This window comes from Erinaceus europaeus, chromosome 15 (assembly GCF_950295315.1).
Source record: "Erinaceus europaeus chromosome 15, mEriEur2.1, whole genome shotgun sequence".
Taxonomy (NCBI): Eukaryota; Metazoa; Chordata; class Mammalia; order Eulipotyphla; family Erinaceidae; genus Erinaceus; species Erinaceus europaeus.
In genome coordinates this window covers 6256417-6276350 of record NC_080176.1, presented here as the reverse complement: position 1 = coordinate 6276350, position 19934 = coordinate 6256417, and the positions used below count along the sequence as shown (strand labels likewise).

General features: G+C 60.4%; 4 protein-coding genes and 1 long non-coding RNA gene across 8 annotated transcripts; 3 read left to right on the top strand and 2 right to left on the bottom strand.

The window, feature by feature from the left end:
• The first annotated feature begins 225 nt into the window (after positions 1-225).
• Positions 226-2217, top strand: METRN (meteorin, glial cell differentiation regulator). Its single transcript, XM_007527990.3, has 4 exons — positions 226-418; positions 563-954; positions 1647-1706; positions 1803-2217. Exons 1-4 carry the CDS (start codon positions 324-326, stop codon positions 2117-2119), a joined length of 864 nt encoding a protein of 287 aa, XP_007528052.1. The 5' UTR covers positions 226-323; the 3' UTR covers positions 2120-2217.
• A 3370-nt stretch (positions 2218-5587) lies between these two features.
• ANTKMT (adenine nucleotide translocase lysine methyltransferase) lies at positions 5588-6899 on the top strand. 2 transcript variants are annotated; one of them, XM_016190430.2, is made up of 5 exons: positions 5588-5849; positions 6053-6157; positions 6223-6381; positions 6530-6580; positions 6663-6899. In XM_016190430.2, exons 1-5 carry the CDS (start codon positions 5688-5690, stop codon positions 6867-6869), a joined length of 684 nt encoding a protein of 227 aa, XP_016045916.1. In that variant the 5' UTR covers positions 5588-5687; the 3' UTR covers positions 6870-6899. The 2 variants fall into 2 exon arrangements, with proteins under 2 accessions (XP_016045916.1, XP_007528125.1); XM_007528063.3 differs by having other exon boundaries at positions 5608-5849; positions 6241-6381.
• A 96-nt stretch (positions 6900-6995) lies between these two features.
• CCDC78 (coiled-coil domain containing 78) lies at positions 6996-10916 on the bottom strand. Its single transcript, XM_060172695.1, has 13 exons — positions 10453-10916; positions 10077-10178; positions 9913-9999; positions 9606-9749; positions 9333-9532; positions 9179-9257; positions 8980-9105; positions 8254-8438; positions 8058-8190; positions 7837-7886; positions 7526-7592; positions 7358-7458; positions 6996-7258 (listed from the first exon to the last, which is right to left on the bottom strand). The coding sequence occupies exons 1-13, from the start codon at positions 10522-10524 to the stop codon at positions 7162-7164; spliced, it is 1443 nt and encodes a 480-aa protein (XP_060028678.1). The 5' UTR covers positions 10525-10916; the 3' UTR covers positions 6996-7161.
• A 1113-nt stretch (positions 10917-12029) lies between these two features.
• Positions 12030-18233, bottom strand: CIAO3 (cytosolic iron-sulfur assembly component 3). 3 transcript variants are annotated; one of them, XM_007527991.3, is made up of 11 exons: positions 18100-18233; positions 17390-17488; positions 16164-16307; positions 15814-15946; positions 14842-14976; positions 14489-14607; positions 14019-14148; positions 13664-13736; positions 13177-13314; positions 12724-12881; positions 12030-12641 (listed from the first exon to the last, which is right to left on the bottom strand). In XM_007527991.3, the coding sequence occupies exons 1-11, from the start codon at positions 18163-18165 to the stop codon at positions 12403-12405; spliced, it is 1434 nt and encodes a 477-aa protein (XP_007528053.2). In that variant the 5' UTR covers positions 18166-18233; the 3' UTR covers positions 12030-12402. The 3 variants fall into 3 exon arrangements, with proteins under 3 accessions (XP_007528053.2, XP_060028679.1, XP_060028680.1); XM_060172697.1 differs by having other exon boundaries at positions 12507-12641; positions 12717-12881; XM_060172696.1 differs by lacking the exon at positions 14842-14976.
• LOC132533076 (uncharacterized) lies at positions 13628-15816 on the top strand. Its single transcript, XR_009544957.1, has 3 exons — positions 13628-13760; positions 13926-15172; positions 15371-15816. It is a non-coding gene; the product is annotated as an uncharacterized LOC132533076 (long non-coding RNA).
• Positions 18234-19934: the final 1701 nt, after the last annotated feature.

Sequence of the window (19934 nt, the reverse complement as noted above, 5' to 3'; positions counted from 1 at the left end):
ATAGGTTTGCTCTATATAGACTTAGAGGACTCAGCACGGATGGAGTGGGGGGAAGCCAGGTCCTCTCGTGGGAAAGGGGGTCCTGGCTGCCCATCCGAGGGCGGTGGGAATCCAGAGAAGCCTCCGTCAAGAGGTTCCCAAGGGCCTGGCCCCCGCCCACCCGGGGCCACTGCGATTGGCGGGAAGTTGGGGCCCGCGCGGCCATTGGCCAGAGCGCCTGCGGCCCGCCCCCAGGTTCCCGCGGCGGGCGCTGAGCTGTGCGGCCACCCCGCGGTGGGGCTGGGGGGGCCGGCGCCCCCTGCTCCCGGAGCCGGCCGCCCACCATGCGGGCCCGCGCGCTGCTGTGCGCGCTCTGCTGTGGCCTGCTGGCCTCGGGCCGCGCCGGCTACTCGGAGGACCGCTGCAGCTGGCGTGGCAGGTACCGCGAGGGTCCGAGCCCCCGCTCCCGGGCAGTCCTAGCCTGTCGGGGCTGTGGGTGCGGGACTCTGGGCTGGGGACTCAGGGCTGCGAGCCTTGGGGGCTGGGGGACATGGCCCGACTCAGTGCGCTGTCCTGTCCCCAGCGGCTTGACCCAGGAGCCAGGCAGCGTGGGCCAGCTGACCCTGGGCTGTGTGGAGGGCGAGATGGAGTGGCTGTACCCGGCTGGGGCGCTGCGCCTGACCTTGGGGACCCCCGGCGCACCCCGCATCACCTGCCTGCAGCCCGTGCGCCCCTTCACTGGCGCCCAGGTCTTTGCTGAGCGGGCGGGAGGCGCCCTGGAGCTGCTGCTGGCTGAGGGCCCAGGCCCGGCAGGGAGTCTCTGCGTGCACTGGGGTCCCAACGAGCAAGGGGCCCTCTTTCTGCAAGCCATCCCGCACCGAGACATCAGCCGCCGAGTGGCCTCCTTCCGCTTCGAGCTGCATGATGCGGGACGTCCAGAGCTGCCTCCCCAAGCGCCAGGCCTCCTTGAGGATGGTGAGCGACTGTTCCGGGTGGAGTGGAGGGGCGACACTGCTCCCTCCCTGTGGCTGGGTGCCTCCCACTGCACAGAGGGAGGAACTGAGGCAGGGGCCAAAGGGAGTAGCAGTGCCTGCAGAGTAGCAGGCTGGAAGGGCTGGGGGAGGGGACAGTGGGGCAGAATCAAAGTCTTCAGCCAAAGCTGTCCGGGGCTGGCCCAGTGCTGACCTCCCCTCCCCCAGCCCAGTGCAACAAAAGTCCAGTGTGCCTGGTTGCCATGGAGACCCGCCTGCCTCCCTGCAGGGCACCAATCAGCTCTGCCCCCAGAGCTGAGAGTCTGACCCCACAGGGCATGGGGGCTCTGCTTCTCCTGTCCCCAGCACACAGTCCTCCTGCCTGACTGCCCACCTACTCTGCCAGGCCTTTAGGGCACACCTGCAAGCAGTGCCTGGAGATTTTGGGACCCCTGAAACATGTGAGAGCCCTGCTCGTGCTGGGGGGGGGGTTGGGCGCGCCCCCATCTGTGTGCTGTCCAGGATCCTGCAGGTGCACCTTAATGCAAGTGTCTGGGCTCTGGGCGTGTGCACATCTGTTCCTTGCGTCCTCCCAGATCAGCGGGCCCCAAGGGCGCCGGGCCCCTGGCCCTCCTGCTGGCAGGCACTGTGGGAACAGCTGGCAGGGGCCCCACTCACCACCTCCCCTGCACCCAGGTGCCTGCAGGCCCTGCAGTGATGCTGAGTTGCTCCTGGCTGCCTGCACTGGCGACTTTGGTGAGTATCCCCTCTATAGGTTGGGGGGTGCTCCGGGATGGGATGGAGGTGCTCCCCTCCCCCCACACCCAGCACTGGCTGCCATGTCTCCCACAGTCATTCGAGGGGCCATCAGCGGGGTGTCCCACCATGCAGAGCTGCAGGAGTCACTCATCACCGTGGCTGCTGCCCGAGTGCTCAGGCTAACACCAAGGCTGTTCCCAGCTGGGCCCCCCGGGGGTGTGCTGCAGGCCCCCATCCACACTCCTTTGCGCTGCAGCGTTCGGCCTGGCCCCGGCACCTTCCTTTTCATGGGCTGGAGCCGCTTCGGGGAGGCCTGGCTGGGCTGTGCGCCCCGCCTGCAGGAGTTCACCCGTGTCTACAGGGCTGCCCGAGCTGCCCGCCAGCTGCCCTGCGAGGTGGGGCTGGACTGAGGGATCTAGGCCTGGGAGTAGGGTGGGGGATTCCTGCTGGCACCGCAGGGGCTCTGTGCTTCTGGAAACAGTGATGAGTAAGAAAGCCCAGCACACGGTCTGGTCTGCTTGGCCTTCTTGACCCTCTCCCTGCAGGGGGCTGCGCTGAGGGTGGGGTGGGCTTGTTGGGACAGGAGGGAGGGGGTCTGCACGGCTTGGGGTGCATGCAGAGCCCTCATGAACTTGGCTATGCTGTCACAATGGTGCTCAGCCTGAGGAGAGGTTGCAGCTTTCCTCCGGTCCCTACTCCCTGAAGTGCATGCATCCTGGCCCTTCCCACCCTCGCAAGAATGAACCCTCTGTCCTCTGCAGCAACGTGCAGCGCATCCTGAACCAGCGCCAGTGGGGGCTCCTTGGTCCTGCTTGCAGTTCGTTTCCGGTGGCAGGCAGCTGCATAATGCGATCTCTAAGGCCCTTCCCGCCACTGGCCCCATTGTCACTGCCCTGCCCGGTCAGAGTCCAAGCAGCCAGAGGAGGAGCTGACCGCTCACTCTAGCCCTGCAGGCCCCTGAAAAACAAAGCAGGACTGGGTGGGGGGCAGGGTCCCAGCAGGGCCTGCACCCACTCAGAGTCCCTTCCTTCCCACAGGCTGTATGTACAGGGTGCCAGGTGAGCCTGGTCATTGTGTCAGTCTGGGGGGGGACGTACTATCCAGATCTGCACTCCACAGGGCACCCCTTTTATTGGGCCTGCCTGCTTACTCCCATGACTACACGTAGGGCAGCTGCACCCCAAAACAGGCTTACAGTGTTTCTCCCATCTGCTGCCTCTCCTGGCTGATCCCTCTGCCTCATAAACTCCCCCGAAAAAACAGGGCTCAGGGCCCAGATTCTCTTTCCATGAACAGCCCCCTGCAGAGCTGGGCCAGCCTCTGCACTCTAAGTACCCTGCTGCACCCTCCCTCAGCCTCTGCATGCAGACCGTGCCTCCTGCATACCCCCCTCCCCACCCCTTTGCCTCAGCAAAGACCAGGGGAGACCTGTGCTCCCCTGACAGACTCCCACCTTCCTGTTAGGTCTTCAGTGGGCTTTTCCTGCAGGGCTGAGCTGTTCCCTCTGGTTTTCCCATCATCTTCTCACAGCCAGCACCTGGAACTGGCCCCAAAGCTGTCCAGCTGTGCCCCGCCTGCCCTCAGGAATGCTAAGCACGGACCCACTCACTACACTGCAGGAACAACTTGGGGACACAACACAGTGCCTGCCCTAGGGGAGGTGGGGTGGGTAAGCTGGGGTGACATCCCTCTGGGCATGTTAGACACTTAAACTGCACTACCAAGCACCGCAAGGTATACGGGACCTTCTCAAGTGTGCTCACTGTATAGACAATTTTATCTTTTGAGTATTTATTAATTTTTATTACCACCAGGGTTACTGCTGGGGCTCAGTGCCAGCACTATGAATCCACTGCTCCTGTGGGGAGCTCCTGGTGGCCATTTTTTTTTCTGTTTTCCTTTTTATTTTATTTGATAGGATAGAGAGAAATTGAGAGGGAAAGGGGGATAGGGAGAGAGATAGACACCTTTAGACCTGCTTCTCTGCTCATGAAGCTTTCCCCTTGCAGGTGGGAAGTGGGGGCTTGAACCTGGGTCCTTGCACATGGTAATGTGTGTGCTCAACTCCCTATCTTTTTATTTTTTTTTAATTATTTAATTGTGGTCTGGGAGGTGGATCAATGGATAAAGCACTGGACTCTCAAGCATGAGATCCCAGGTTCAATCCCCAGTAACACATGTACCAGAGTGATGTCTGGTTCTTTCTTTTTTTTAAATTATTTATTTATTTATTTAATTTTTTGCCTCTAGGGTTATCGCTGGGGCTCATTGCCTGCACTATGAACCCATTGCTCCTGGAGGCCATTTTCCCCATTTTGTTGCCCTTGTTGTTGAGCTTGCTGTAATTGTTATTGTTGTCGTTGGATAGGCCAGAGAGAAATTGAGAGAGGAGGGGAAGACAGGGGTGGGTGGGGTGGGGGTGGGGAGAAAAACAGACACTTGCACACCTGCTTCATTGCCTGTGAAGTGACCCCCCTGTAGGTGAGGAGCTGGGGACTCAAACGGGATCTTTAAGCCAGCCCTTGTGCTTTGCACCATGTACGCTCAACCCGCTGTACTACAGCTCCCATATCTGGTTCTTTCTCTGTGCCCATCTTCTTCATGAATAAATAAAATCTTAAAAAATATATTTATTGGGAGTCAGGTAGCACAGCGGGTTAAGCACATGTGGTGCAAAGCACAAGGACCGGCTTAAGGATCCCGGTTTGAGCCCCCAGCTCTCCACCTGCGGGGGAGTCGCTTCATAAGCAGTGAAGCAGGTCTGCAGGTGTCTTATCTTTCTCTCTCCCTCTCTGTCTTCCCCTCCTCTCTCCATTTCTCTCTGTCCTATCCAACAACAATGACATCAATAACTACAACAATAAAAAAACAAGGGCAACAAAAGGGAAAATAAATAAATAAATATATACATATATATTTAATTTACTTAAAAGAGAGGAGAGAGAACCAGCATACTTGAGAGTTCAGCACTTTATCCACTGCACCACCAGCTCCCAATAAGCAGAAAGCTCTTATCTGAAGGCTAATTTATCTCAGGTGCCACAGAGACCTGGGCACTCTGCCTCACAGTGGCAGCCCCATTCACTCAAGTCCTGTGCTTACTTAACTGCCTTCCAAGTGTCAGGAGCATCTCTAGGCCCTAGGGATGAAAGGCGACAAAAAAATAACGGTGGTGGTGGTGGTGGTGGTTGGGCGGTAGCGCAGTGGGTTAAGCGCACGTGGCGCAAAGCATAAGGATCCTGGTTCGAGCCCCCGGCTCCCCACCTGCAGGGGAGTCGCTTCACAGGCGGTGAAGCAGGTCTGAAGGTGTCTGTCTTTCTCTCCTCCTCTCTGTCTTCCCATCTGGTCTCCATTTCTCTCTGTCCTGTCCAACAACGACATCAATAACAACAACAATAGTAACTATAACAATGAAACAACAAGGGCAACAAAAGGGAATAAATAAATATATATAAAAAGAGAAAAAATAATAATAACATGGGGGCCACCGGGTGCATCCCTCCTTTCTGGGAGGGTCCAGTCACAACCCAGAGCGGTGGGAGGGCTGACCTGCCCAGGTTGCAGGTTGGGGCAGGCGCTTGAAGGGACCTCGTTGGGGGATGGTCTGGGTCCCAGGTTTGCAGGGACCCTCCAAGGATCTTCCCTATGGCCTCAGCTGGAGGAGGTGGTTTCCCCAACGCCCGCCCCAGTGAAAGCCTCTGCGTTCGGGTTGCACTGACTCCTCCTGGGTCTAGAAACCTGCAGCACAGCTTCCAGATCGGTCTTAGGGGTGTTGTGGCCCACGGACCGCCCACCCCACGGGGGTCTGCCTGTGCCTTCTATGGAGCTGACCCGCCCGGACCCGGAACCCGCGGTCAGGGAGCCTCTGCGCCGGGCGGAGCGGAGTGCAACAGACCGATCACTTCCGGTTTCTGCCCTGAGTTTCCGGCGACCCAGACAGAAGCACAGCCAGGAGGGGCTGGGGGCGTGTCGCGCATCATGGACCAGGACGACCCCGGCGAGGCGCTGGCGGAGCTGCGTGAGCAGCGGCTGAGCGCACTGGAGCTGCTGCAGGCGGCGGCGGGCTCGGGGCTGGCGGCCTACGCCGTGTGGGCGTTGTTGCTGCAACCCGGCTTCCGCCGAGTGCCTCTGCGACTGCAGGTGGGGGGCGGCCCCTAGGGGACGAAGGATGGGCTACGAGGCCCACTGGGCGGGGCTATGGAGATGAGGCGGGGCCACGGGGACCCAGGCTGGAGGAGGGGCGGAAGCACCTGCCAGTAGTGCGGTGGCTGGGAGGAGGGCTTCTGCAGCAGGGGCTGAGAAGCTTGGGGGGCGGCGCGCTGACCCCCGCCCTCCCCTGGCAGGTGCCCTATGTCGGGGCGAGCCGGCGGCAGGTGGAGCACGTGCTGTCTCTGCTTCGAGGGCGGCCTGGGAAGACCGTGGATCTGGGCTCTGGTGACGGCAGGATCGTAAGCAGGGGGTTGGGAGGGTGGCACCCCATCCCTGCACCCCCAGCCCCCATCGCCACCCCCAGAAAGGTCTGTTCTCGCAGGTTCTGGCTGCCCACAGATGCGGTCTCCGCCCGGCCGTGGGCTATGAGCTAAACCCGTGGCTGGTGGGGCTGGCGCGGCTGCATGCGTGGAGAGCTGGCTGTGCCCACAGTGTCTGCTACCGCCGGGAGGACCTCTGGAAGGTAACCCAGGATTGGACCCCTCACCCAGCCTCACGCTTCCTGTACTAGCTCAGACACCCCTGCTGCCTGGGCAGACTGGGGCTGGGGCCCTGGGCCTTCAAGGCCTGTGCCCACCAGCCCACTGCCGGGTGGCCTCCTCTCATCATAGGTGAGCCTGAGAGACTGCCGCAATGTATCTGTGTTCCTGGCCCCTAGCGTGGTAGGTCCTGGCTTCAGCCCCTGGGGAGGCCTGGGCCTTGGGTCACAGAGGCCACCTGCCCACTCCCCTCCTGCTCCCACAGCTCCCGCTGCTGGAAGGCAAGCTGCAGGCAGAGCTGCCCGAAGGGGCCCGTGTGGTGTCAGGCCGCTTCCCCCTCCCCACCTGGCAGCCCGTGGCTGTGGTGGGGGAGGGCACAGACCGAGTCTGGGCCTACGATGTCCATCAGGGCGGGCCAGGCAGGTCCAGTGCCCCAGGACCCTGTGGGGCCCCTGCTCCCTCACTTGGCTGACAAGATGCAATAAAGACTCTGAGCTCTGCATGGCGTTGCCACAGGGAAGTCGGGGAGTGGCCCCGAGGGGCTGTGTGGGGCAGGCTCCACACTGACTGGGAAGAGCTCCTCGCTTCAAGCACATGATTCACATCCTCTCAAGTTTATTCATTATTTCATTTTGAGAGAAACTGGCACCACAGCACCACCCTGCCATTGTGAAGCTCTGCCATGCTGTCCCTGCTGTTTCTTAATGGTGCTATAGCTGGAACCCAGGGTCTGTCTTCCATCCTTGGGGACAGTTCTGCTCTGACTAGTGGCTGTGGGTCCTTGGGGGCTGAGTTGGAGGTGCAGCTCTTACTTTGCTGAGGTCTACCAGCTTCCTCAGCCTCTGGACTTCCTGCTTGTATCTGCTCAGAGGAGCCAAGATCAGTCCCCAAGGTCCGGCCCTGCCTCCTGTGCTGCCAGCTAGGCCCTTGGTCACCCCCACCCACCTCCTGAGAACCTACCTGCCCAGGTGCTGGTCCACATACTCCTGGAGCTCCGAGAGCTGCTCCTCTGCCTTGGCGGCCCGGACTAGCAGCTGGGCCCGCTCCCGCTCCAGCTCAACCTGCCGTGGGGTACAAGCCATGAGCGGGGGCACTGGGGGGAAGTCTCCTGCCAGGCCTTGTCCCTACCTGGGCACCGCGGGAGAAATCCTGCAGCTTCTGATTGAGCTGGTCCCAGGAGGAGGCGGCTTCTAGGCTGTTGGGAGGAGAGTGGATAAAGGGTTAGCCCTCGTTGGGGAGCATAGTCCCTGGAGGGGCCTCATGGAGTGTGCGGAGGACAGCTTGAGCACCCCTGCTACTGGCAGCTCAGTCCAGGCCTAATGCCCATCTGCATATGTTGACAGTGGCCACTCAGAGGGCCCAGCCATGAGGCTAAATGGGACAGTGACCGGGTGTTTTGAGTGGATGGGTCCACCCAGCCCCAGCGCCAGGACACTTACTGTGACTGTGACTCAGGCATTCCTGCCTGGGGGGCTTCCTTGTTTTTTTTCTGTGGGGAAAATAGCATGCTGAGCTGGCTGTGTGCTGGAAGGTTGCGTTTATGGCCTGAGGAGCAATCATCCTCGTCTGAGTGGGGTTGAGTGTCCCTGGACTAATGTGGGGCAGCCTGGAAGCCTCCCTGGGTGCAGAGCTTCCCGTGCGCATCACGCCCCAGGCTCACCTGGGCCTCCTGCTGTTGGCTGGGCCCAGTGGCTGGGTGCAGGGCTGTTGGCTCCTGGCCCCACAGGGCTGCATCCTCAGTAGCCTTGAGGGTCCCAGCTGCCCCATTCGCATCCACCAGCATGTGCTGCACCCTAAGTCACAGGCCGCATGAGGCAGGTCCACCTCTGCCCCGTGCCCGTCTCAGCTGCACTCACCCATGGGCGGCCAGCAGCTCCTCGTGCCGGCTGCTCAGCTCTGCCAGGCGCTTGCGGTAGGTGCGGGCAGCACGGGCCAGCTGTTGCTCACGGCTGCGGTGTGCCACCCGCATGTCCTCCAGCGCTGCTTCCAGGAATGGGCGAACAGCTGCCGTGGGTGCTGGCACAGCACCATCCACCAGCTCCTGGAGGTGGGGCAGGCTGGGGGCACTGCTATTCTTTTTTTTTTTTTTAATATTTATTCCCTTTTGTTGCCCTTGTTGTTTTATTGCTATAGTTATTACTGTTGTTATTGATGTCATTGTTGGATAGGACAGAGAGAAATGGAGAGAGGAGGGGAAGACAGGGGGAGAGAAAGATAGATACCTGCAGACCTGCTTCACCGCCTGTGAAGCGACTCCCCTGCAGGTGGGGAGCCGGGATCCTTACGCCAGTCCTTGCACTTTGCACCACCTGCGCTTAACCCGCTGCGCTACCGCCCAACTCCCAGCATTGCTATTCTTTTGTAAAGTCCGGGCAGGGGTGGACCTGACCTGTGGCATCTTCCTGAAGCCCCCCTCCACACCCCTGTCACAGACACCCAGATCCAGAGGGGTGGCCCAGAGGCCTGCAAACCCCTGCCTGAACCAGGACCCCTGGCCTCCTTGCCCTGCCCAAGACTCAGGCCTGCAGCCCCCGACCTGACTAGGACTGAGACCCTGGCTCTGGCCCTGGCCCTACGCTCACGGCCATGTCTCTCGCGCAGCGCTGTAGCCGGAGAGCATACTCCTCGTTGAGCTTCTTGAGCTGCAGCTGTAGCCGTGAGTTCTCAGCCTCAGCCTGGCGGAGCTGGCCCTGGCAAGTGGACAGCGCCTGTGGGAGGCAGCATTTCTAAGCTCCACCCTTGACCCCCCCCCCCCCATATTTTGACGTAGGCTGGCCTCACCGCAGCTTGTGTGGCTAGTCGCTGCCCTGCAGTCCTGGCATCTGCTTGGGCTCCCTGGAGCTGCCGGTCCAGGGCTGTCCTGTACACAAGGCCAGGGATCAGCCACCCTGGGCCCTATGGACTTCTGGCCCCCAAATGCCCACCACTCACTCACACGTGCATCTCCAGTGCTAGCTGCCGGGCCCCCAGCTGCTCCAGTGCCCTGCTCACTTCTGCTTGCGGTGTTGAGCTCAGGACAGGCTGAGAGCCAGGCTCCGTGCCCCTTGTCCTGTTGCCCCCCCTGGCCTGTGGCGGCGCATGCACACTGCTACCCGGCTCCTGTTCCTCAGCGCTCAGGACATCCGGGGACTGGGCCTGCACAGAGGATCAGTTGGGCTCCACGGCAGAGCCTCCCAGCTGCCCTCACTCCCTATGGGCTCTTGTTGACCTGGTGCTGTCGGTGGCCAGAGCGTCCCTGGCTCCAGGCCATGCGTACAAGCTCCTGGGCTGGCATCCCTGACTTGGCCTTTGCCAGGGCATCCTGCTCTCTTTGCTGCTCAAGCTCCAGCACCCGGCTCTCCAGTCGCAGCACCTGCAGGAGGCCAGGGGTGCAGGTGCTGCCAGGCTCCAGGCAAGCCAGCTCTGTGAGCATGTCCAGAGCGTGACACATAGGCAGAATGGCCTGCAGATGCCCGTGGGTGTGCACACCCCTGCGCCGACCCTGTGCACCCAGCTGGCAGGCAGTCCATGCCCACCTCACTCTTCAGCTCGAAGATCTCCACCTCGTGTTGCCCCTGCAGCTGGTGGGTTGTGATCTGCAGGTTCACCAGTTCTTTGGAGATCTGGGGGTTGGGGGGGTCAGTGGTAGGAGGGGGTCTGTGGGCCTGACCCTCACTAGCACCCCAGCCCTTGCGCCTACCTGCAGCTGCTGCTCCTCACTCAGCTCCGTTTCTGCGGGGCTGGCCCAGGCAGGGGCCTCCCTAGATGCTGCTGGCAGCCAGTCCTTGGCTGGCGGAAGGACCTGGGGAGGGACCTCTCTGGCATTGGCGGGGGGGGGGTGTTCTAAGAGCTGAGCAGTGGCCTGCAACATGCTGAGCCTCATGCTGTCCCTTGGTGGGTAGGAGACCGGGCCCAGGGCAATCCCACTATTCAGGCCTCTGGGGGGACAGGGAGGGCAGGGCAGAGCTGATGGAGTACTCACGCCTTCAGCAGCCATTGCTGGTAACCTGGTCTTGGGGGCTGTGGTCATAGCTCAGTCAGAAGGAACTCTGGCTGCCCACGTTCGCTGCACTGACCTCTGTTGCTGTGACAGGGTGACTGGGTTGCCAAGGCTTCTGTTGGTCCTGAGACTCCCTGACCCCGCCCATGAGAGCAGGCCAGGTGACTGCTTCAGTTAACTTCAAGCCAACCTGAACTGGACTTCTTCCTCATTCGAGACACGCAGGCCAGTCTGTGTCCAGCAGGCAGGTGTGCTATAGCCGCCCTGCCCCACCAGGCAGGCTGTACTTCCCAGATGCTCCCTGTGCCTAGTGTCAGCAGAGTCCCAGCACCCAGGACTGGGTGGGGTTTCCTGGTCCAAACCAGGAAGTGCATCTGTTAAGTTGGGGGCACCAGGAGGGCTTTGCGATGCGGGCACAGCAGTGTAAGGACATGGCCCAGGTGCAGTCACGCACATACCCCAGCCTGATTGTGCTGCCTGGGCCAGTGACCTACGGGCTGTCAGGCAGGAGTTGGGAATGGAGTCCTGCTCAGGTGGCGGGGGGCACCTTGAGAGGGGCTGAGCAGGCTGTGGGTCAGCCATCCTGCTGGATGGCCACTCTGTTCCTGGCCATGGGCTGCATGCTCTCACCCGCCCTGCCCAGGGACTCCTGTTAACTGTTGTGGGGCGTTCCTTGAAGGTGCTGGATTCTCTGTGGTTGTCCTCCCTGCCTTTTCCTTTCCAACTGGGCAGGGGAGAGGTGTTGCTGACCACTCAGAGCCATGGCGAGGACCCTGTTTTCTGCCCATGACTCCCAGCCCACCCTCCTCCCCAGGACCTGGAGAGTCTTGGAGCAGAGGTACCAGTCTGGATGGGACCCTGCCCCTAAAATGGTGAGTGGCCACAAGTGGAGGGTGAGAATCCCCAGCCAGGTCCGGGAGGTGGCACAGTGGATAAAGCATTGGATTCTAAAGCATGAGAATCCCCAGCCAAGGGGCAACAGGCCATGGGTCACAGTCCCTCTCCACTCCACTTCTGTGGCCCTTCCCTTTTTCCAGGTGTTTGATGACCGACCACAATCTTTCAGGGTACCCTGGGGTTTTTGCAGGCAGGGGGCCTCTACATCTAGGGCTAAGCTGTGCCCCTCTGCTGTTCACAGTGCAAGGCTAGAGGGGACCTGGGGCTCAGAAGAGCGACCGACTGTAGGGTGCCATGCCAATCCCAGCTACCTGTGGTTCCTGTAAAGAGCTGGGTGGCCCTGGGGCTCTGGACACAGCTGAGATGTGCTGAGTACTGGCCAGTGCCTGACCTCCCTGTGGGGCAGCTGGGCCTTGGAACCAGAAAGGCTGCTTCTAGGTGCCCTCTGCCAGTCTCGCCCAGAAGCCTGACTCCACCTCCAGTGAGGACTTGGGTTTGTGGGGAAGAGGTGACACATCCTGGAGGTGCTGCCCTAGGTCCTCCTCGCTCTGCAGTGGGGCTCCCAAGTACATCTCCCCAAGAAGTGAGTGCTGAGGACCAGAGTGGGGGACCTTCCTCTGTCCTGCTGGCATGAGGGAAGTGCATGTCAACCCAACAGTCATGCCATGAAGCATCTCCATGGAGCATGGAGCTCAACTGAGAATAAAGCTCTGAAAGGCTCGTCTCGGCGCTAGTGGGCAGGACAGATGTGCAGTCTCAGGAGGCAGGGCCTTTATTAGCGGGGTGGGCATCCAGGGTTTCCTGACTCCCGAGAGCTGCAATCAGCCAGGAGCCTAGAGCCCAAGGAGCCACTTCTTTCCCCAAGCTCAGTCCAGAGAACAGTTCTGGCACTGAGGCCAGGGCTCTACCAAAGGTACTTCAGGGCATGTCCTATCCTGGGGGGCGGTGGGGCCAGGTACTGCCCCCAAGCAGGACTTCAAGCCAATCCTAGGATTGGGGGTGAGGATCCCCACTTCTTGGTCTGAAGTATCTGCTGAGAGCTGCTGCCCACAGCCTCCCAGAGCACAGGCCTGCAATCATCCAGGCCTGCTTGCAGGTGGGTTAGTCTGGGTCCTGGGCCACCGCAGGTCTACCAGCGGATGCTGAGGCTAGAGCTGGCCTTCTCCAGTGCATGGTAGTGGGTGTGCAGCAGGCGGATAGCCTGCTCCGAGCCTGTACCCTGTAGCCAGCGCTCGTACAGCTCCTGGACGCCTGGCACGTCCTCGGGGGCCTCCGTCCTCACCGCCAAGTACAGCCCCTCCACACGCTGCAGCAACTCCCTGCTTGGCACGTCAGGCACCTGCAGCTGGCCCCCACCGTTTAGGCAGCCTGTGCAAGGAGCAGGACAGGCGTGTCACAGGGCTCTGTGACCAGCCCTGCCCCAACCCCCCAAGCTGGCAGCACCTGGCACCTGCAGGGCAGGCCATGACCTCCACATAATGGTAGGGACAGCGGCCTCGCTTGAGCTTCTGCACCAGGTTCTGGATGTTGCGGAAGCCATAGGCTGCGGCGAAGCGCAACAACACCTGGCCCTCATGCTCCAGTGTCACTTCCTGGAAGTCCTTGTTCCTGCAGGGCACATGGGCGCGTGGCACAAGCCCCACGCATAGTCGGAACAGTGGCAGCCTCACCCTCTCTAACAGACAGGTGGCAGGTTTGCTCCCTCCTGGGACAAAGACGCAGGTGCCAGGTCTGTGCCCTCCACCACCCTCCTCAGGGCTCTGGACGGTGGGTGTGGTGTGACACTACCTCCCGGGGAGCTGGACCTGCTCATGCTTGTCAGAGAGGAGAGATGAGCTGGGCCCAGTGCCTCATGTCCACCCACTGTGGCCCCGGCACTCCAGCAGCACCTCTTCCCACTTACCTCAGGGGTCTGTAGGTGACCTCATCCACATGGATCCCAAAGAGCTCCCGGGCTGCATGCCGGAACACGTGCTCCAAGTACCCCCCAGAGCCCCCGCCTCGATGGCTTGTGGGTTCCTGGGCCCCCTTGCTGTCACACCTGGGGGAGGGAGGGCACAGCTCAGGTGGCAGCCACTGCCACGACCCACTCCTCAGGGTAGAGTGTATGAGCCCACGAGAGGCAGGTCTGACCCAAGGGCTATGTCTGTGAGGGGTTCTGGCGGAAGCACTGTCCCATCCCTTATTTGACTTGTGCTGGGGGTCCCAGATGCGTAGCAAGTGGGGAGTAGCCCCTAGGGTAATCAGAGAGTGGTCCAGGGTAGGCTGTGGACTAACAGGCCTTAGGCAGATGCAAAACCACCCAGAAGGACATGACACTGTTTGTCCATCCCAGTTCTGGGTACCCAACACCAGCACAGGGCTCTCTCCACCCCAGCCACGTGACTTACAGACTGTCCAGAGGAGCTGGCTCCAGAGCAGGCAGCGAGACCCCCTCTTCTTCCAGCAGCTTGAAGACCTCTCCTGTAGGAGACAGTCAATCAGCAGGTCGGTGTGTCCCCAAGACCTGGAAGATCCCCCTGGCCTGTGAACGGGGGATGAGCAGTCCCAAAGGCAAGAAGGGGCCCCACTTGTATCCCCTCTGGGATGAAGCTGCTTCCATAGTTCTGGCCCAGCCTCACTGTGTGCACTTTCTTGTTCTTGAACACGTAGGGGAATGTGAAACCGGTGGGCCCAAAACAAGGTGTATCCAGTCAAGCAGTGCTGAAGCCCAGATGGGGGGCAGCAGACCGCCTGGGCCCTCACCCGTTGTGAGCACACAGTCCACCTCACGTGTCTGGTGCTCCTGGATGAAGAAGTCGGGCCGAGATGCCTCCAGCTTCTTGTCGTAGCATGGCATCACAGTCACGTGGTAGATCTTGTCGGGGCTCAGACCCTGGGAGAATGTGGGTATGTGGGAGGAAGGGAAGGGTGTCCGGGCATGACACGGAGGGGGTCATGGGTACCACGGGCCTAGGCTCTACTCTCAAGGAAAGAAGCTGGATTTGAGCACAGCTGGAATGGCCTGGCTCCGGCAGTTCTGGCCCAGAGGCCTTCCCTCCCCTCAGTGCCGGGGGTGAAACGGCAGGAGTGAGCCACAGGGAATGGGCCTGGGGGACTGACCATGGCATGAGGTCTGTGGTGCCAGCATGTGGCCCAGCCCACCCTGGTGTGTGGCCATGGGGCCACTCCCTCACAAGAATCTAGTCCTCTGGAGGCTTCTCACCCAGTGTTACCTGCTGCTGTGCAAAGAAGTCCTTGACCAGGGAGCCCATGACCTGCTGTGGTGACCGGGCGGTGCTGATGTGAGGGACCAGGACGCTGCCATGGGCCTTCTCTGCATAGCATATCCAGCCTGAGGCGACATGAGACAGATAAGTCACGAGGCTGCCTCCCTGGCAGCAGTGACACAAGGCTGGGGGTGGGCAGCTTCCATCAGGGCTGACATCTCAGTAAGGAGGGGGCTCTCTCCCCTGTCATTATGACAAGTTTCTTCTGGCAGCCACGAGATCACTGTGTGGGCAGAGGTGACTCTCAGGGCAGTCCCCCAGTCCCCATACCCAGCCAGTTGTTCTGAGAGCATGCGCACCTGGGCAGGCAGAGGTCAGCACGGGCAGGGCCTCCCCGCCACGGGCCTGTTCCCGGAAGCGCCGCACAAACTCCCGCTGGCTCTCAAGGAGGCTGAAGTTCCTGGAGAAGGCGGTGTCGAACACACGGTGCGCCCCTGTGGAGTCAGCATGCCTCAGCCCGTGGAGGACAGTGAGGTGGCAGCACCAACCTCACCCCACGGCTGCCGCAGCTCCGTGTCCCAGGAAGGCTTGCTGTGCCCCAGATGCCAGGGCTTGTGAGGACAGGACACCCCTCAGACAGTAGCCCTGCTGTTGGAGGTCACCCCATCCCATACGCAAATGTCTAGCAAGGTCCCAGCACCTCCAAGCTGGGAACAGTACCCAGGTGACGGGGAACAAGTGAACCCCAGTCCTGGAAAGTACAGTCAGAACTCAGGAGATGGTCATTCCCCACCCCCCTTTTTATATTTATTCCCTTTCGTTGCCCTTGTTGTTTTAGTGTTGTAGTTATTATTACTCCCTTTAAAAAATATTTATTGTATTTAACAGGACTGAAAAATTGAGAGGGGAAGGAAAAGCTACACAGAGAGAGAGAGATGCCTACAGCACTGCTTCACCACTTATGAAGCTTCTCTCCCTGGAGGTGGGGATTAGAGGGCTTGAACTGGAGTCCTTGCACATGGTAATGTGTGTGCTTTACTGTGTGCACCACTGCCTAGGCTCCCCCACTGAAAAATGTTTATTAAAGAACAAGTGAAAAAGGGAAAAAGAAAATGTGCCAAGTGTCATTCTGATACAGATGACGCCAGGGATCAGACTTAGGACCTCACGCTTGAGAGTCCAGTGCTTTATCAGCTGTGCCACCGCCCGGGCTAGTAAGGTGTCTTAAGAGGCAGGACTTCTCCTGTTCAAGCCAGACTCCAGCTATAGGCAAACCAGGCCAGTTCCCAAGGCCTGCATGTGGGAAAGCAGCAGGCTAGCCCCATGTGTACCTAGCTTCTTGAAGAAGGCCGTCAGCTTCCCGGCAGTGTCCGTGGGATCAATTTGGAACCTAGCCGCCAGAGATGCCCTGGACTGAGGTGAGACAGAAACCACAACCAGCCTCTGCTGACCTGCCGCCGCTGTCTGCAAAGTGAGAGGGTAAGTTGTTGCTATAGTACTGGGGTTTCCGGCTGGCAAGAGTGTGCCAGTCCCACCAGGCATGAAGTCTAAAATCTGACACTTTAGGGTGGGGCCATGGACCCACAGAAGTTGACAGATGCAGGATAAAGGCCAACTGCGCAGAACCTGAGGGGACATGCCAGCTTCACTCTGGGCTAATGCAGTATCCAAACCAGCCTACCTTGTTAGCATCTAGAACCTTCCGCAGCTCCCCATGACTCTGCTGAGTGATAAGCACAGTTTCTGCCGAGGTGACGCAGCCACTGCACGCCAGGCAGTCATCCAGGGAGACCTTGGCCTTCTCCAGCTTCTGTGCCCCTCCGTCCTGGAAGGACGAGAAGCCGTAGGCAAAGGGCCCTGTGCAGGAGGAGGCGGGACTCTCAGGACAGAGCCTGCAGGGCACCCTGCTCTGCTCAGTACACCCGGCCGCACCATGGGAGCCAGCTGGCTTCACATACCAGCAGATTTGTAAGAAATCAGACATTGAACACAGCAGTGCTCGAGTACGCTATAAGGATCATTGTACCACCTCATCCTCACTTTGGTACAAATTATAAGTGCTGTCACCAATCAGGGCATTGGGGGAATTCTCCAGAGTCCTGGAGGAATGGCTGGTCTCCAGACTACACATTCAGCCAGGAAATGCCAGAGGACCAGCTGTGGAGGAAGGAAGAAGGGGTCTTGGCTGAGAAGCAGCACCACTCAGAGCTCAGTTCCTGCCCTATGACCGAGCTGACTCAGAACAGCTGTCCCAGTCTGAGCCTCTCGCATACCAGAACACAGGGGCACAGAAATGACCCGAGTGCCAGGGAGAGGGGGCATCCTCTCAGCTAACATGAGGCCTGTGTGTCCCCTGCGAAGTCGTGATGTGGACACGGTGTAGGTGAAGTTCAGATGGGCTATGTGGGCTTGCCCACCGCTGTTCTCAGGCCAGTGGGCACTGTGCACCCGCCTCCCCTGGGTTCCTTCATGGAGGGGCCCCTCTGAGGTGTCTTTGCTCTGAAGGTAACCTGGTTCCCACGGTTGCATCTGCCTGGGCAGGTCCCCCTGGGACCAGCACACACTGGCTCTTTCCTGCAACCCCTCCACCCACCCCCGGAAGGACTTCTGAGCCGCAGGTCCCCGAGTAGGAAGGAGTCCGGTAACTCCCCACAGTCACTCCACTACACAGAAAGCAGGCTTTTTATGAGAACACGGAGTCAGGCTGGAGATGGCAGGGACCAACTCACAAACTGACTTGGGCATCCGGTCTGTGTGTCCCAGCACCTGTCCCCACCTTCCCGCCTCTCCCAGTCAGTGGGTCAGTGGATGAACAGGCTGGAAGAACAGGCTGGGTGTGATGGGTGTTGGGTCAGCGCCTCAGGATGAGGGAGTCAGACCTTTCTGGGCATCGATGCGGGAACCCACCTGACTGACTTGGAAGTAAGTTCCGTCATCTTCAATGTGGATCTTGGCCACGCCACCACTTCCCGGCTTTCTGTCCACCTTCACTGGCTTGATGCACTCCTACCCGGAGGACACGGGGGCCGGTCACAGAGGGTCTCAGCGCTGCCCAGTGCTGCTTCCCCAATAACTCTTCCCCTATCTCCCTTTTCTTTCTCGATTTCTGTCTCTATCCAATACAATAAAAATAAATACAATCGGGCGGAGGGTAGATAGCACAATGGTTACGCAAACAGATTTTTCACGCTGGAGGCTCTAAAGTCCCAGGTTCAGTCCCCCCGCACCACCGTAAGCCAGAACTGGATCTGTTCGCCGGGTGGGCAGTCGGGCAGGGTCACAACTCCGCCCTCACCATCCCCGGGGCACACACCGGCGACACGGGGCGGCCGGTGCCACCCTGGCTACCGGGAGCTGTGGGCTCCGAGGTCGCCTCTCTGTCCCCCGCGCCCGGAGCCACAGGCCACCCACCCGCCGGGTGCCTTGGGGGGACTGAGTCGCACCCCTCCTGGGTTAGTCTCCTCTGCTGGCCGCAGGCCCTCCGGTCAGGGCCTCGCCCATTGCTGGGGACCGTCCGGCCTGCCCCCCGCCGCCCAGCGGTGACCACACCGAAGCACCCGAGGGGGCCCGGGGTAAGGCTCGGGTCTCAGCTCTCGGGGCCGCTGCCCGCGGCGCACCTGGGACGGCCCGATGAAGTCGTCCAGATCCGTCAGCTGCAGAGTCCCGCTAAAGGGCGACGCCATGACCGCCGCACCACCGCGCGCGCGCCGGTGTCGCAAAGCGCCGGCCCTTCCGCCACGCAGACGGAAAGCAGCCCGCTGCGCATGCGCCTCGCGCCTCTGCCGGCGCCGGAGAACGCGCGCCCCCTGCAGGTCGGCCTGGTCCACGCAGCTCGGTCCTTGACCTCTGACCTCGGCCCCGGGTGTGGAGCGTGAGATCCGGACCTGCACCTGCGGACGGGAGGCGCCTTTGCTGCGGAGAAGCTGAGGACGGAGGCGGCCGCTGCTGACAGGCCCGGCAGCTGTGGAGAGAACCCACCTTCTGAGGGACGCCGGGATAGGCAGCTTCTGGGGAGGGACCCCGGAACAGGCCACCTTCCTTGAGGGACCCCGGGATCAGGCCGCCGGACCGCCCTGTTGTAAATTTTATTTACAACAATATCTGGGAAAAGGCTTGTTTCTTCTAGCGTTTGCCCTTCTTCCGTAGCCAGTCAACAGCGTCAGGTGGAGCCTGATGTCAAGTTTCGAGACCTCCTTTGAATCTGGAGAGGTGGCAGTCGTTGACTATGTGGGTCATAGTCTGTCTGGAGCCGCAGGGGCAGTTCGGGTCGTCTCTGGCTCCCCAGCGATGGAACATAGCGGCGCACCGGCCATGGCCTGTTCGATAGCGATGGAGGAGGGCCCGATCATAATGTGCTAGGTCAAAGCCGGGTTGACGCTTGCAGGGGTCTGTGATGAGGTGTTTGTTCTTGACCTCAGCTGACTGCCAACTCTGTTTCCAAGAGTCTGGAACAGAGAAGTTCAGTGTAGGCGTAGGGGACCAGATTGGGTGACGAGACATCAAGCGTTGGACAGGGTGGGTGAAGATATCCGCGTATATTGGCAGGTCCAGTCGAGCGTAGACGTGGGAAATGAACTTAGATGATGCCGCGTCCCGACGAATATCTGGCGGGGCGATGTTGCTAAGAACTGGCAGCCATGGAACCGGGGTGGAACGGATGGTTCCAGAAATGATCCTCATGGAGGAATATAATTTGCAATCGACCAAGTGGACATGGGGGCTACGGAACCATCCTGGGGCACAGTATTCTGCAGTGGAATAGCAGAATGCCAGAGAGGATGAGCGTAGTGTACAAGTGGCCCAGTGACTGAAAAAAAATGTGGAAGATACTCGCTTTTATAGGTCGTCAGGATTGTGCGAATTAAAGTTATCACGAAGGGCTAGTGCACACCCAGCAGATGTGTCAGAGGAAACACAGATCGCGCCAAGCGCCAGGGAGGCTGGGGAGCCAAGGAAACGTTGTCTGTCACCTGGCCGCCCCCATGGTGGCCGCTGTCCCCGCAGCCCCCTGCCTGCCAGGTGCCCTTCTCAGGAATGGGGGTGTGGACCTGGGGCTCCCCTGCCCGACCGGCTGGGCCTGGCCGCTGACTGTGCGCAGAGCCGAAGGTTTTGGGGCGGAACGTCACAGGCAGGCCCGGGGTTCGAGCCTGGCACCAGGAGCGTGCCGCAGCCCGGGGAGGTCACAGTGTGGCGTGTCCCCCGGCGCCCCGTCCATCCGTCTGTCCCGAGCGGAGGCGGTGCGGTGACAGCGGCCCGGAGCTTGGTGTGCCCCAAGAAGTGGACTGAGGGTTCGCCCAGAAGAGCACACGCGTGGCCGCGGGCAGCCACCTGGTTTGAGCCGCAGCTGCCGGCCTGGGGCAGTGCTGTGGCGTCCCCTCCTCTCTGTCCCTTAGCCTCTGTCTGAAAAAAAAGAAGGGAGAAAGAAAGAAAAGAGGCTGACGAAATAGTGGCT

Excerpts from the sequence above, each read along its gene's own strand:
- METRN (XM_007527990.3), top strand. The coding sequence starts at position 324 with ATGCGGGCCCGCGCGCTGCTGTGCGCGCTCTGCTGTGGCCTGCTGGCC. Across the intron at positions 419-562 it reads CGCTGCAGCTGGCGTGGCAG|CGGCTTGACCCAGGAGCCAG; the intron begins GTACCGCGAGGG and ends TCCTGTCCCCAG. Across the intron at positions 1,707-1,802 it reads TGCCTGCACTGGCGACTTTG|TCATTCGAGGGGCCATCAGC; the intron begins GTGAGTATCCCC and ends TGTCTCCCACAG.
- ANTKMT (XM_016190430.2), top strand. The coding sequence starts at position 5,688 with ATGGACCAGGACGACCCCGGCGAGGCGCTGGCGGAGCTGCGTGAGCAG. Across the intron at positions 5,850-6,052 it reads GAGTGCCTCTGCGACTGCAG|GTGCCCTATGTCGGGGCGAG; the intron begins GTGGGGGGCGGC and ends CTCCCCTGGCAG. Across the intron at positions 6,158-6,222 it reads GCTCTGGTGACGGCAGGATC|AAAGGTCTGTTCTCGCAGGT; the intron begins GTAAGCAGGGGG and ends CGCCACCCCCAG.
- CCDC78 (XM_060172695.1), bottom strand. The coding sequence starts at position 10,524 with ATGGGCGGGGTCAGGGAGTCTCAGGACCAACAGAAGCCTTGGCAACCC. Across the intron at positions 10,179-10,452 it reads ACCCTGTCACAGCAACAGAG|GTCCTTCCGCCAGCCAAGGA; the intron begins GTCAGTGCAGCG and ends GTCCCTCCCCAG. Across the intron at positions 9,533-9,605 it reads CTGGCCACCGACAGCACCAG|GCCCAGTCCCCGGATGTCCT; the intron begins GTCAACAAGAGC and ends TCCTCTGTGCAG.
- CIAO3 (XM_007527991.3), bottom strand. The coding sequence starts at position 18,165 with ATGGCGTCGCCCTTTAGCGGGACTCTGCAGCTGACGGATCTGGACGAC. Across the intron at positions 17,489-18,099 it reads ACTTCATCGGGCCGTCCCAG|GAGTGCATCAAGCCAGTGAA; the intron begins GTGCGCCGCGGG and ends TCCTCCGGGTAG. Across the intron at positions 13,315-13,663 it reads CCAGCTCCTCTGGACAGTCT|GTGTGACAGCAAGGGGGCCC; the intron begins GTAAGTCACGTG and ends TCCCTCCCCCAG.